The sequence below is a fragment of the Dermacentor variabilis genome, chromosome 1 (genome assembly GCF_050947875.1).
Source record: "Dermacentor variabilis isolate Ectoservices chromosome 1, ASM5094787v1, whole genome shotgun sequence".
NCBI classification, from domain to species: domain Eukaryota; kingdom Metazoa; phylum Arthropoda; class Arachnida; order Ixodida; family Ixodidae; genus Dermacentor; species Dermacentor variabilis.
In genome coordinates this window covers 269,967,969-269,983,866 of record NC_134568.1, presented here as the reverse complement: position 1 = coordinate 269,983,866, position 15,898 = coordinate 269,967,969, and the positions used below count along the sequence as shown (strand labels likewise).

At 42.8% G+C, this 15,898-nt stretch overlaps 1 protein-coding gene across 3 annotated transcripts in view; it reads right to left on the bottom strand.

Annotated features, from left to right (window-relative positions):
* Window positions 1-1,185: 1,185 nt before the first annotated feature.
* Window positions 1,186-15,898, bottom strand: part of LOC142564554 (uncharacterized) — a 99,451-nt gene continuing 84,738 nt past the window's right edge. For 2 of the 3 annotated variants that reach the window (XM_075675592.1, XM_075675600.1), the window contains exon 7: window positions 1,186-6,931. In XM_075675592.1, the coding sequence (XP_075531707.1) occupies window positions 6,108-6,931 (824 nt within the window). In that variant the 3' untranslated portion in view covers window positions 1,186-6,107. Of the gene's footprint in view, window positions 6,937-15,898 lie in introns of all 3 variants that reach the window. The other variant, XM_075675623.1, reaches the window with a different exon arrangement.

Genomic DNA, 15,898 nt, shown 5'->3' with positions numbered 1-15,898 from the left:
GCACTGCTTTGACACCTTATGCATCACCAAGGAACCCAAACATGTCAACAAAAAAAGTTTCTGAAGACGTTCCTTCCCCATCAGCACTGTGGAATGCCTTTGATAAGCTCATCAACCAGCAACAATTTTCACTGCCACAAGCACAGGCTGAAAAATGTGTGCATGATGAAATTTTTGGCCAAAAAGAAAATCCAAGCTAGTGGTGGTGCGAGCATGTGCTAAATGTTGACTGGGCTTGCAAAATGATATCTGGCGATACAAGACACGAGCATGTCCAATGAGCAGCTCTTTGTGGTGTCTGAAGTAATTATGACCTGCAGGAGTATGTCGATGCTCCCCAAACATGTCGAGCAGCTATCCTTCCTTCATGACAACATTAAATAACTGCAGTTATGACATTGTCAAGCAAGAGTGTTGTACTAGAGAATTTTGTTCACCACGAAGCACAATTTTTCTGTACGTTATTCGCTGTGCAATAACTTCTTTTTTAACGTATCCGTGGTTGGTGAAAAAAAATTGCATTTTTGCAATACCAATAGTACTTGTATTAAAAGAAATATTCCACTCGTACTTGGTTTTCATTACTTGAAATCTATTTGAAATTGAAAATTTGATATTTTCACACATTTAAAAAAAACAAAGGTGGTTGGTTGACATGCCTCCTTCAACGTGCAATTGCTACAGTATTTTTAGCTTGCAACTGCAGCTGTGCTCAGTGGTTTGACAACTATACCGCTTTAACACAACCAAAGCACTGCTTTAGAAAAATTGTTTAAGGCTCAACAGGCTGTGGAACGACTATTTGACGGAGTGGAGATGTTAAAGAAATTCAACACAGAAATGCCAGAATTTGTGACACTGAGGCTATTGCTACTCATGTCTTTGCAATTCGAACGAAATGTCAGTTTTTCTTTTTTATAACTAAAGATTTGGTAGAGGACAAAAAGCCCAAATTTTGTCCCCTGATCACCTAAAGTTGAGCAGTAAATAAACTTCTAGGTGTGAGGAACTGCCCTACCTGAGAGCGAATTTTAATGCAATGTTGAGCAAGTGCAGCTGTACTTGCAGAGATGCCCACACATCCCTGGCTGTTCTGAAAAGTGAGAAATGTTTGAGTGCACAAAAGTGACATACATAATTAGCCAGATACAAGGGATCCGGAGCACGGCCTAAGAACAGCTCTGATAAAAAAACAAAACCAAGCATTTTTTTTTTATTTAACTCCTTCTTAAATGTGTGAAACAGAGCTTTGGAGAGAGAAAAGAATGGTATGATGCATCATACACAACCACAAATCCAATGCCGAGTAAAATGAGGATAGTGCAGCAAAATGAAAACCAATCAAGGCAGACAGCACAAAAAACTTTACAGATCTTGCAACAACCAAGTACACACGTGCATTATGCTGATGAGAGTAAACAACAAATAATATTGCAAGAAATGAGACTTTCTACAGACTATGGACGCTACATAACTTTTTGACATACAGGTATGATTGTTGCATGCACATTTTGAAGCAATAATCAAAACACCACAATAAGAGTTACTGTGGCTCATTTCTTGAAAGATGGATGCCACATGGTTCTGGTTTTTAGGTATCCAGGTGTCACAGCAATTTGTCCAACGTATACATAGATTTATGTACATGTGTATGGTATTTGCTTGAGCAAAGGCTGCAAACCAGGGTGTGCAATAAATTCAGGCACAGCCAGGTCAAGAAATAGTTCATATTATGCATGAAAAACAGCACCACCAAATGAGACCACTATACATTGAGCCCAAAACTGCTACTCTGCAATCAAACTGACTACCACTGAATTAGCAATATGCCTGTAACAATGCAGAGCTGCCATATTTTGCACAAAATGTATGCTTGTAGCCAAAGCGCAACTGCACAATGAACGAAGCCTTTAAACCAAATTTTCTTTGGTCAAATAAATGGTGCACTTAGTGCATGTCACTTCTGTTTAGTTTAACTGCCAAAATATCCTCGCAGCTCAACGTTTTATGTGGACATCATCCAAGTTCGTGACAATTTGTGACTGCCAGTCTAGCAGTTTAGACGATTACAGCAAAACGAGAAGGCAGGGGATGTACTTGACACAGTCACAAGACAAACTTTAATTAGAAAGTTCTGCTGTTTCAGACCCACAAACAGCATAAATCCTGCTTCCTGAAGGTCAATAAAACTAAATTGTTATGTCTTAGGAAATAACATGGCAATATCAAATGAGCCATTATATTAGACAAGTGAGCTTAAATAAATATAAGCTACACAATAAATGTGGTACAATATGTTGCTTCAAAACAGCTATAGCCCACCGGTCACTTGAACTTTTGAGACAATGAACTGAGTCAATGTGATGTCAAAGAAAAAAAAAGAAAAGGGCTCACAAAGTCAATTCATGCATGTTCATATGCCACAGAGTTTTCAACATTTTCAAACAGTACGCCTTACTCAATAAATGAAGTTACAATAAGATAAAGGACACAGCATTGGCGTCACACAACTGTATCATTAGATGCACAAGGAAAACAGCAGTACTTCATTATACTATTATTTCTTTAGTCGTGAATGATTTTCCAAATATTCCATGTCCAACTTACAACAAGAATTTTTATGAATTCTCATTGCGTCAGGGCTGCTCTGTATCCAGTATGTTTGCAACCCTTAATACCATACCTACACTTCTTGGTTCACGAATTCAACATACTAAAACGATATTCTTTGCTTAAAATTTGAGCAAAAAGCAGAGAATTGAAATACCATTTCACAGTTTTCCCTATGCAACATAAATCAGGTTACATCTTCAGCCTCGCACAAATTTTGCTGGTCCTTCCGCTGCTCAGAAGCAATGACCAATCCCTCTTTATATCATAACAACACAACATGTACTGGTGCCACCTTTTCAGACGTTTTCCCAACTGCACAGCAACCCATACAAGTCTCGTTTAAAAACACACCCACAACACACGTGCAGACAAGTGCACACACATACATCTTTAGCATAATAGCATGCTCAACAGTTTGGCAATGAAATTACATTAAACATATCTTAGCGGAATGGTGACATGGAGTTTACAACATGGGGCTGCAGCTTATAACCACAGCCACAGTGTCCATGCCATGTAAAGCATACCCCAGAACATACTTAAGTAGAGCAAGACAGTCTTGTATGGCACAGCTAATGCATGAATGGTTTTCCTGCTGCACTAGGGAAGCATACAAGTTTGCTCCCATGATGGCCAGGGTTTACAACAGAGTACTTGAAAGCCCCATGGTTTGCCCCAACAAAGGTATATAAAAAAAACAGCCAGTTCCAATACAGTACCAAGGAAGCTCGTAAAAACAGCACAGCAGCCTAAGGCTAAGCAATCTGGTCGTTGAACTAACAGGAAAGAGAACTCCAATTCACAAACACAAGAAAAATGATGATAAAAAGCATGGCGAAAGCTATAACTTCAATAACGATAGAGAAAGGTGTAAGAACTTGAATCTTATAGATTTAAAGTGTTTTCTGTGAATGAACACTCAGCAAAATTTCAATTAGTAACTTGAACAACAACAAAAGAATGACCCAATTTCTGTCCCAGCAAATTTTGTCAAAAAAAAAAAAGATGTTCAGTAAAAGTCCAGGAAAGTCCCATATAGAGCGGACACTGAGTGTTCACATATGTACGTGCCAAAGCCAAATAATCACTGATAAGGTATTCTAACTGTGAATGACACACACATTGAGTGCAACTAAAAGAAAGAGTTCACTTTCTCCACAGTGTTATTCCTTTGAGGTTAAAGTTAAAATGCTCATTACTTTAATTCAAAATCGAGATATCGCAGGACCGGCATTTAGAGAACCTATGTCATACACAAAGTCTAAAGAAATAAAAATACACTCACTACATAATATGTAATGCGCTTTTGAGCTGCTTTAAAAAAATATTTTGGTCCAAATATTCAAGGACAAGTATTTCAACTCTAGAACCTACATAGCTTTAGTGTACCCTGGACTTAGTATGCCCTCCAGGCATCACGTAATCAAGCACCATGAAGATGGACATATGAAAACTGACACCATGGTATTCAAACAACTCAGAGTGAACAGTAGAAACTCTTAACATTAAAACACAAATGTTTTCATTATGAAACTTAATATATAGATAACTCTGTAGGATCAGTAAACATTAAGCAACAGCTGAATTACTGTATCACAAATGTGAGGTAGGATGCCGAGCACAGTGTAATTCATCAATATGGGATTTATTTCAATCATCCAGAATCACAGAATGCACAAAAACACTGTACTGATAAACTAAACTGTCCATCCTAAATCACCAATATGCACCTCTTCTACCATGCAAACCAACAAAACTTGTAGCACCACAAGGCCGCATGGTATACAATGGTGAAATATACTGCCACATTTCAATTCAGTTTTATTTGACAACGTTCCCAAACCACTTGGAATTTCATGACTGTATAATTCTGAAAAGTTTGATTGATGACAGAACGTTCTATCAAGAAGATTTCCCAGCAATAAAATGGAATGTCACCAATGGGCTATCCTTGGTAGATGAATCAGTGAAAAAACAGTGTGAAATAAACATAAACAAGGGAGGAACACAGGGCAAGCACTGTACTGTGTTCCAAATTTAAATTATGGGGTTTTACGTGCCAAAACCACTTTCTGATTATGAGGCATGCCGTAGTGGAGGACTCCGGAAATTTTGACCACCTGGGGTTCTTTAACGTGCACCTAAATTTAAGTACACAAATCTTTTCGCATTTCGTCCCCATCGAAATGTGGCCGCCGTGGCCGGGATTCGATCCCGCGACCTCGTGCTCAGAAGCCCAACACCATAGCCACTGAGCAACCACGGCGGGTTGTGTTCCAAATTTAAACATGGACAAGGGAGGAACACAGAACACAGCACTTGTCCTGTGTTTTGTCCATATTTATTTCACGCCGTTCTTTTTTTTTCAATGATGGATTCGTACCAACTAGCTTGCATTCATACCCATTTTTTGGTAGATGAAGTTTCAAAGATATTCAATGCCAGAAAAAGGCAGCTTATTATGACAAATGGCTTTAAATATCAATTAGAAACAGTGTAATGCACATATTTGTGTGTATATACATATATGCCCTGTCTGTACATATAGATAGCAAGAATAAATTGCACTCTCACCCACCTTCTTTCCAGCTCAATTATAACAATTTGTACATGAGCATGGTGTTCGAGAATGTTTCGTGTTTGGATAATCCTCAGTAATTGGTACAATGGCAGTTTGTGTACAGCTGACAAAACATATGACATATCACCGTTTTTGTGTCTATAAATCTATGAATGAGAGCAACATCTGGCAATAACAACCTAGTATTTTCTCTACCACAGCACGTTTCTTGTAAGAGAAATTGCACACAACCTTACGGTAACCTTGCCTATAAAGAAGTGCTAATAAAAACAAATTTATGTCACATATGACTTCAAATGTAAATAACAAGAAAGTAAATGCTACATCTCTGCAACTAGAATTGTCCTCAAAGAATGTGTACTGATAAAGGTAACTTGGGCACTGCACACTCAACAGTGGAGTCCAAAACATCAAGCGAAGCTGGCTTGGCAATATTAATCCGTACAAGATGTTATATGTTAAAAAATGAAATTCTCACAGGAAATATTCAAGTGCTACATGAACACATATGGTCTGCAATTACTCTGCAAATAAAGCCCATGTTTACCTTACAATTCATGGCTTCAAGGACACAATGAGCACAGCCTAAAGAGCCATCTTTGAACTATGGCTATAGTTCAAAGCACCATGCATTATTGTGGGGTAACCACACACTTGTCCGGGAAACATGGTCAGCACACATACTGCTTGAAGACCCAACAATAGGGCTGCAAGATAACTATGTAAGTCACATTTAACCAAGTTACTTTCATCAGGACAATATTTTGTCTTCACAATCTTAGTGTGACAAATATAAACTCACTGGGTGCTTCGCACAGGTACCTAGGGTCAGGACAATATAGATAACAGTGGATCCTGTTATCACGCTGGAAACAACAACAACAACCGAAAGACATCCGAAAAAAGGCCTTGGCTAGCTGTGCTGTTTTTTTGAGTGAAGATAACACTGGTAGCCATGCCTAAACCCCAAGCCACACCGGGAGCATCGGTGCCGTTCTCTCAAGTGGCACCAGTACATGTGGACCAGGTAACTACTGTGACACCTGAACGCCTTCTTGCGCCGCAATCCACCTTCCAATTTACAGTGGTGACACGACAGGCTCAGCGAGGACTTTCCTAAAGGTAGACGTGATGGTGCACGAAGTTTTCTTCGACGTCGTGGAGCTGCTGAGCCTAGCTGAGACTTTCCACAGCCATCAGAGCAACAGACAACTACTTTCCGAGGTTTGGGTTGCTTCCTAGACTGTTTCAATCGCTGAACCTGCAGCACAGGTGCTGCTAACACCCTGACAGCAGTGTCTGCTTCGGCCACCAGTCCAAAATGCCGCAGCAGCATCACTGCACAGTCAGCACAGCGGCCCTTGAGCGCCAGGTTATGGTGACTTTCTGCTGCATGCCGCGTCAGCACCTTGGCACTACTGCATGGCATCCCACAGTGCGGGCACCGTGCCACTGCATCGTCATCAGCATGCTCTGTGGAAACGTGCTTACGCAGCACATCCTCGAAAGGGGTGCTGTACTGACAGCATGCATCCATGGCTCGGCAGCGAAGTGTCTGACCCGAGTGGAGGCGCATGTGTGCAATCATTGTGTCCTGAGTGAAGGAGCAGAAGCCACACACAACGCAGCGGTAAGGGAACACTGTGGCCAGGCTGTTGGGGTCGTCCCTGCAGCCACCTTCCCGGCCGCGGGCAGGCCCCGGGGACACGCAGTCTGCTAGCCCTCGCTGCTCAGTTGCTGCACTCCATGTAAAGAGAGACAGGATGAGCGGGTCACGCTTAAAAGGGGCTCACCCAAGGAAGCCATTCTCCTACACCCTGCAATGCACCCCTAAAAGAGGCGTCAGTGCATGACGTGCACATGCACTGTAACTAGTTAAATCCGTTCACAGGAAAACAGTAGGCCCATTTTATGTGCCTGAATAGTTTGTCTGCAATTAGGATAACAAAACTTTGTACAGTGCATCGGAGATTTGGATGCACTTTTTTATAAGGGTGGCCACTCTTCCTCCCTGCCATGATGCATTGCACAGTTTGCTCTTTATCCTGGCTAGTAAAGCGGCTACTAAACAATAAATGAACCCAAACAATCAGATGCACCTAAAGAACCATTCTGCAGACTTTATGCTGTTTGCAGAATACAGTGAAAATTTGCTTCTTAATTTTGCAAGTACTACAGTATTTAATTGTTAATTCTCAAAGCTACTGCAGGTGTGACTAGACCTGCGTTTACCCCATCTACTTTCATTGATCCAGTGGAATGGAGACAGATTGACAGTGCTCCAATTTGAAGCAGGTGTGTTACAGCAGCACCACTACAGAATTCAGCAACAAATCTTATCACTTACAAAGAAGCTCTAAAAATTTGGAGCACGCTTAAGCTTCGCCTTTAAGAGTGGAACACAACAGCATTCAAAGATCCCTGACTGTTCTCAGGCTTCCCGGCAACTGCAGCGTATGTAATTGTAATGTTTACCAGGAAACGCTCGTGGCAAACACTATGCACGAAGGCGGGCTTTTTGGTAGAAATGCGACCTCTTCCATGAGCCGCGATGCAGCGGAGGCGAGCGCCACCTGGAAGTGCTTCAAGGAAGCGGGCGCGCCGCTCCGTGGACTCCCAAGATATTTATGCGCCGGCATGCACAAATGGCAGATGCCGTCTCCAGTTTATGGATTGTAGAAACGCTGGAAAAGGGGTTTGTTTGAGTTTTCACATAACAGAATTACGTTTTCTCATATATTCAAATTACAATGCAAGAGCAGTCATGTCTGTAGGTTGTGTATAAGTCCTAGTTTACGATTTTTTCACATATTTTAGCTTGAGAAATTCAATTAGTTCAGTCAATTCTTTGCATCACATGGGAGGCCTGGGTATGCGTGGTTCGAAAATCTTTTTGCCGAAACGATGTCCGATGCCAGACGCCGACACAAGATTTTCTACGACACGGGCTTCTTAATGCTAACGCATTAAACCTTTTGACAACGGCCATGTACCACATAATAGATCCAATCGGTCACTACCAGCAATCTACCAGCAATTGTTGTCTGGTCTTTATTTTTTTGTGGTAGAGAAATGATAGGGTAATGGTGTAATGATAAGGTAATTTTCAAAAGCCCAGAAAGAGAAAGAATTTATGACTGCCAGTCAGCCTCCAGAATCTGTGCAAAAGTATGTTTATCTAGACGAATTAGTCACAGAGTACCTGGATCGTGAGAGGGAAATGTACAGAAGAATAAAAATGGGTTCGAGTGCATACACTAGGCATTACCAAATCATGACCAGCAGCTTACCACTATTCTTGAAACGTGTACAGTCATTGCATTCCACCAGTACACATGGCGCAGAGACCGAGGTTAACAAATAAGCTTCAGAAGAAGGATCACGCAAGGAGCAATTAAATGAAAAATGATAGGCATAACGTAAGAGACCATACAAAAGCGATGCAGATTAGAGAATGGGAATAGCCAATATCCTAGACAAGATTAAGGGGGAAAACCGAGTTGGGCAGGCCATGTAATATGCAAGGCAGATACTAGGTAGTCTACCAGAGTTACACAATGGGTGCCAAGCGAACCGAAGCACAGTTGAGGATGGCAGAGAATGAAGTGCTGTGGTGAAATTAGTAAATTTGTGGGCATAGCATGCTGTCAGCTGGTTCAAGACGGGTATCTGAAGATCACTTGGAGAGGCCTGTCGTCCAGAGGACATAAAGTAGGGTGAAGATGACAATGACAGCTATTAGTTACAATATTTAATTGGTCTCAAAGGCCAACGATGTTGGTGCTGTGAGCACCAGTTACGTGGACACAATGGCAGCAATGGAGGTGATGAGACAATTTTCGAGCAGGCGGAAAACTAAGTGTGCCCCTTCAATATGAAAAATTATTGTGTCATTAAGTAAGAACGCTAAAAAAGGCCTCAGGTTTGCCATTAAATGCATACTGCATTTAGAGAGGGCAACTATTGCAACCCTGTTTGCCTCTCTTTGCATTCTTCACAGACAGAAAATTATTCCAATGCAATTAACTATACATAACACTGCCAAATGTATCCCAATTATTGCTGTGAACTATCTTACAAGGCTTAAGCAAAAACTTTTTGAGTTCAATAACTGGTGAACGTCAACCACCAGCCCAATCACCTTTTCTTCAGAAGTGCTTGGCTTTAGTCAATGCACCCTTCAATAATATAAGAGAGATCATTGCTGAAGAATATCTTTTTTACAAACTAAATTACCATATTTACAAGTTTGTAAGTCGACTCGAAGTCGATCCCCCCCCCCCCCCCCCATATCGCGTGTGACAGCGGAAAAAAAAAAGAGCATACCCGAGGGCGCATTCCATAACGAAAATTTATTGGTAGCTGGCATGGTCACTAGACTACTCGTCTTCACTTGTGCTGCCATCGTCATCGCTGCTACGGTCCCACAGCGTGTCGTCGTGCAGCAAAATTCCACATTTGGCATACTACTGCACCACGCCGTATTGTGGAACAGCAGCCCACGCCGAACACCTAACCACACACAACCGTCAGGGAGGCTCTTTTGACAGGTCCGGTTGGCGTAGGTTTGCGGTCTTCTGCCACCAGCCACTCACTGTACTCATGGTGGAGGAGGTCCTTAATAGGCGAAGATCTGGGCTTGTTTCATGACCATGTCGCATTTCACTGGCAGGAACCGATCACGCATTTCAGCTACGTACGCGGCAAGCTTGGCCTACAGTTCCTGAAAGCGTCCAGACTTCGGCCCATGGGAAATTCTTCACTTGCCATACAGGTGAAAATTTTGCTTCGCTGCAGTCACCACTCTTGCACCACCCATCCAGAAACATCGAACTTGCGGCCCGCTGCGCAGTGATTTGTTTCTTCGGCGTAAAGGATGGTAGCCCTCTTGAACGCTGCTGTGAACGAGCGCAGAACGTTTAGTGGACCTGGAGCACTCATGACGACTGAGGAAGCATGGAAGTAACACGTAACCAGCAGTGAAGTTGGAACACGTCGAACTAACAGCACAGATAAAGAAGTTCTAACAGCTACAGGGAAAGGGGAACACGCGAAGGGTTTCTGCTGTTCCATGAACTATCGATACTCCCCGCCAGCGCCGCTGTTCTGAGCGTTCTGAGCACGTGGTTCCGAGGGTGCCGCCGCGAATGGAACGGCCATTCCATCAGCTATCGACACCCCCCATGTGTATTGCGTGCACTGTATAAAACTATAGTAACTCAAAAATGTTGGAAAGCCCTTCCGAAAAGCGAAAAAACGCGCGGGATAGCGAAAAGCTGCGGGTAGGGCTATAGAGCAAACATAAAATTGTAACTACGTTGTAGCTCTCCTGATATTTCGTTAGTCTCGCTTTTTTGGCGGTGCCATGTTTTGGTTTCGACTGTAAGCCGCCCCCCCCCCCCCCCCCCTTCAGATATTCAAATGTTAAAAAATAGGTCGACTTACAATCGTGTAAATACGTTACCGTTACTGTATGCACTACAAGGTTCAGCAAAAGTTCCTGCACTCTTCAGAAATCAGTTGTAAAAAAGCCAAATGAGCAAAACCGAAGAAATTTCTGAATGTTCCGTCCCAAGAATTGTGAAAGAGAAGCCGCACTAGTACAACGTTCAGAAACCTCAAAACCTCTTCGACTTACACAGCAGAGTGGCGCTAGTTATAACCTGTCCGCTGTCGTCTGCTTCTGCGATCTTTCAGCGCTTGTCTTGCCATTTCGGCAGGCACAAAGCGCTTGTATTGGCGGTAAATGAATAAATTCACAAATATACAAAAGAAAACATATTTGCGAATGCTTTGCGTTTGAATAGTGAAACTAGAAGAGGAGGAGCGGTGCAAGAAATGTAAACAACGAGCATAGGTGGCAGCTGCAATGCTAGATCGACGGCATAAATTTCCCTTTCCTAGCCTCCGTAAGAGACTGGAAAAATTGTTTAAAAAGATTCATAGGATAATCTAGCTTTTTTTAGTTGATTACAGATAGCCTAATGTTGCAGATGACATTAGGATTTACTGCTGTGTGCCGTAGTGAAAGATCTGGTAAAAGTATAGTAAAAGTATTCACGAGTAAGTCCTCCGCCCGATATGTGCAATAGGTTGATCGATTCTGTTTCAAGGAAAGGTGAGCATATCTTGTTTTTATTGTCGTTGGATGTCTAGCTCAGTAGAAAGCTTGCAAAAAATTAAGCGATCCCAGTGCTTTAAAACGTGCTGCACTGCAGGCCCTAAATCGTGTCACGGAACTCTTTTCAAACTGTAAAGCTAGCTTTTCTGCGTGGTACGGCGGCAGCATAACGGTGGTGGTTAAGATACATACGCAGTGAAGCTGTGTGCGTAATTCACTTTTTGAACTCACGACGCATTCACGGACAACTTTTAATAGTTAAAATGAGTGGTAATCGTTCTGTCGTCGAACATTACGGTGGTTTCAAGTTTCTAAAGAGCGCAGAAGCGAATTTTACAACGTGTACAATGAAACTGTTGTGTACGTTGCGAACTCTATACACAATGTAATTTATAATAATCTGCTTGGAAAAGACAAGAGGAGCGGCTATTTAACGTTATTTTAGAGAACAGCGGACTACACGCTCCGACATTTTTTAGGTTCGGGCAGTCAACTTTTGGAGCCAAGTGACCGATCAAAGCCTTGTGACATCACTGTCACTGTGTTAGCAAAAATCATCAACTAGACAAGCAGTTCATCACAACACAACAGCTGCCGTACTAATTACTACGCCGCACAGCCGCCCACCGCGTAGCAGACGGATGGATGGATGGATGGATGATTGTGGCTCAACCCTTTGAATCGGGCGGCGGCGGCGCGCGCCACCTAGCCTTTAATGGTTCTATATGCATGCATACCTATGTATTTACTCCTTTTGCGTTGATATTGTCCACCAATCAGATAGCCTCCGTTTAGTTATTTCTACCTGTTCAAAGTCTATTCTACTTTCACTGTCTTTAAAACCCAAGGCTTTGAATAGTTCCCCGTTAGATTCAACTGCAGGGTGAAGTTGTTTACAAGCAAGTATCAGGTGTTCCGCCGTTTCCTCCTCCTCTCTACACGCCTCGCACACCAAATCTATCTCCTGGTATCTGGCTCGGTACGTTTTAGTCCTCAGTACACCTGTCCTGGCTTCGAACAACAATGAGCTTCCCTTAGAGTTATCGTAAATATTTTCTTTGGCTATTTCTTGCTTAAACGTCCTGTATGTCTCCAATGCCGATTTGGTTTGCATCTCTGTACTCCACATACCCCTCTCTGCCTCCTTAACCTTTTTCTTGACAGATGATTCCTTACTTGTTCCCCCGCTACTGCCCAAGTATTTGCTTGTCAATTTTCTAGTTCGCTTCCTCCACCTCGTGTCAACATTCCTCGTGTATAAGTAACTGAAAACCTTCCTAGCCCACCGAATTTCCCCCATTTTTCTCAATCGCTCCTCAAGTGCTATCTTGCTACTAGCCTCTCTGCCCTCGAAAGAAGACCATCCCAGATCCCCCTGCACTCCAAGATTTGGTGCCTTGCCATGTGCTCCCAGAGCGAGCCTACCCACACCACGTTGCCTAGTTTCCAACTGTTGCCGGGTCTCTGTTCTAATACATAGAACTGCATTGGCAAAAGTCAGGCCTGGTACCATTACCCCCTTCCATATCCCTCGTACTACCTCGTACCTATTGTAGTTCCACAATGCCCTACTCTTCATAATCGCTGCACTTCTGTTACCTTTAGTCGTTAGATATTTTTCGTACTCTGTCAGATACTCAATGCCATTATTTATCCACACCCCAAGGTACTTGTATTTATCGACTATCTCCAGCGTGGCCTCATGTATCTTATGCTCGCCGCAACTGTTATCATTAAAAATCATGACTGCTGATTTTTCTTTGCTAAACTTCAAGCCTAACCTGTCTCCTTCTGTACCACATATGTCCATTAATTCCTGCAGATCTTCTGCATTGTCAGCCATTAATACAATATCATCCGCGTACATCAGTCCTGGTAATGATTGTTCAATCAATTTTCCTTGCTTGAGAAATGATAGGTTGAAGCAGAGTCCGCTTTGCTGTATTTTGGCCTCTAGACCTTGTAGGTACAGCATAAACATCAGAGGTGACAATGGGCACCCCTGCCTAAGCCCCCGCCGAATCATCACAGGCTCCGAAACCTGCTTTTCCCTTTGTATAATCACCCGGTTACCTTTATAGATATCTTTTAAGAAATTGGTTACTCCATCTTGCACTCCTAAAGTTTCCAGAATGCCCCACAAGCCCTCTTGAAGTACACTGTCATAGGCTCCCTTGATGTCCAAAAAAGCCAGCCATAGGGGTCTGTGTTCCTTTTCAGCTATTTCAATGCACTGTGTTAGCGAGAACAGATTGTCTTCTAGCCTCCTATGCTTCCGGAACCCATTTTGTAGCTCTCCAAGTACCCCCTCGTTCTCTACCCATGCCTGCAGTCTGTCCTTTATAATCTGCATAGGTTATAAAATCTGCATAGGACGAATAGGTTATAAAAGCGCCACCTACGGCCGTCGATTGAACGAAAGTGGGCGCAAGCTGCTCCCATAGAAGCCGGATATCTGTGCAAGTCTGGAGTTCCAGTAGGTCGTGCTCAAAACACTTCAGCAGCATGGCACGCCATTGCAGCACCGATTCAAAGACGAAGTAGTGTTCAATATATATCAAGCAGTTTTTTAACCACCAAACGATAGGGTATTGACAGGAAGCCTCAAAAGAAGCCAACATTAGTGAAAGGATCACCTCAATCAGTGTTGGTTTTGGGGGCAATCGCTTCTGATGGAAAGATGCTACTATTTTTTTTTTAATAGGGAACCAAAGTGAACAGTCTTAATTAATAGTAGTCTAACAAAGTGGATGTCATATGTGGATGTCATAGAAAGAGCTTCTGCCTTAGGCCGAATCACACCTCAGAAACTATCAGCAGTGTATGTATCAGCAGGATTCCACTCTGGCCACGGAGCAAGAAACATTTAGGAGTGGAAACTCCGCTGTTTGCGGCGACCAGAAAAGGTCACAAGCCCGCGGAGCCGTTATCGGGCTGGCGGCGCCTGGCGGCCTGGAAAGAAATTACCGCCGTTGAGAGCGCGCCGGAGCCGGCGGCCCAGGCGCTGCATTTTTTTTCGCTGCGGCTTCTACGACGCGCCGCATGGCGCCGCCACTGTATACGGCCCCGTCGACGCATACAACATGACCTTATCTGGTCGCCCTCGCTCGCTCGCGCTGACGGGAGTTTCACCTCCTAAATGTCTTACTCCGTGACTCTGGCTCACAGGGTGAAGGTGGTTCAGCAATGGTGCACAAAAAACCTCCCTGGTTTCATTTCCACTACAGAATGGCCATCAAACAGCCCAGATCTAAACCCGCTTGACTATTCACTGTGGTCTGTGTTAAAAAACGCAGTCTATTCTGCTGCTCACTGCAATTTGGCTGCTCTTCATCAGGCATTAGAAAAAGCATGGAGACTGAATTAGACATAGACCACATCCATGCCATTACCAGTGCATTTCCAAAGCGACTCAAAACTAGCATTCGCACAAATTGTGGACTTTTCAAAAAGTAGATTTGGTTTTGTGTATGCAAGACATCACACATAAATTAACATAAAAGTGATTTTGTTACAGTGCATAGCAAACATATTTATGAGCTTCTATTTTAGTGGGAAAACTTTTTCTGCACCTTGCAGAGTCCAAGTAATGGGGTATGAGAACTGAGAAAAGGCTGAACTTACACACAGTCTGGCCACACAAGAAATTCAAAGTTGTGGTTTGCACTAGTGTACAAGCAATGCACTGTCCTTCGCCTTTGTTGTAGGCAACAATCATAAGCCACTCTTAATCATTACTTTTCCATAACCCACCCACTGTGTATTCACAGGTCCCTTTGATGATGCTAGGTCTCACTATAATGCGCTTTTCTTTATGTGTATGCCGTATATGTCCTACTCTCATCCTTGATTGCTGTTACATCTCAACTTTCATAATTTTTCTAGGCTGCAAGCTTGCCTTCCACAGGCATCCATTGCTCATACTGTTTGTATGGCTCCTTGATAATTTTAACCATGTTGCACTTTAGAGGATGGCTCAATGATATTATTTAGGTTACAATTCTCACCATATCTGCTCTCAATGTCAGCGTTTCTGTGGATAAAGGACACAACAGACTAAATTTTCCCATTCATGAAGCGAGTAAAACTTGAATGCTTCAATTTGAGGCACAACATGCATCGCCAAAAATCATGGGGCAATTGATATTAGCCACAATAGACTGCACCAGTGAAAATGTATTTTAACTCATCCATATGACAGCAGATGCTTCCCGAGAGGCTCTGCATTTTAAAGCTTCAGGCTAACTTGCTGAACACAACCCTAAGTTTCTACACACTAAGTTTCTAAACATTAAGCATGGCTTTTTAACAGATGGCAGAGCAAAGCAGAGGAAGTTGCGCAAGTTGGCAAGTATTCATGGAACAGATGATAAACTGCGTAGTGAAAATACTTAGGTATGTATGCATACAACCAACGATGTTACCAAAGAAACAGAAGGAATTGTTAAAAATCATTTAAAACAAAAATGCCTGCTTTGAAACCTGGGTTTCATTGCAGGCATGCAGATGGCGTGCATGCAGGTGGCGTAAACACACGTATAGCAAAGGCAAGTCTGAAGGACTGCGCAAGCATATGCTACAAC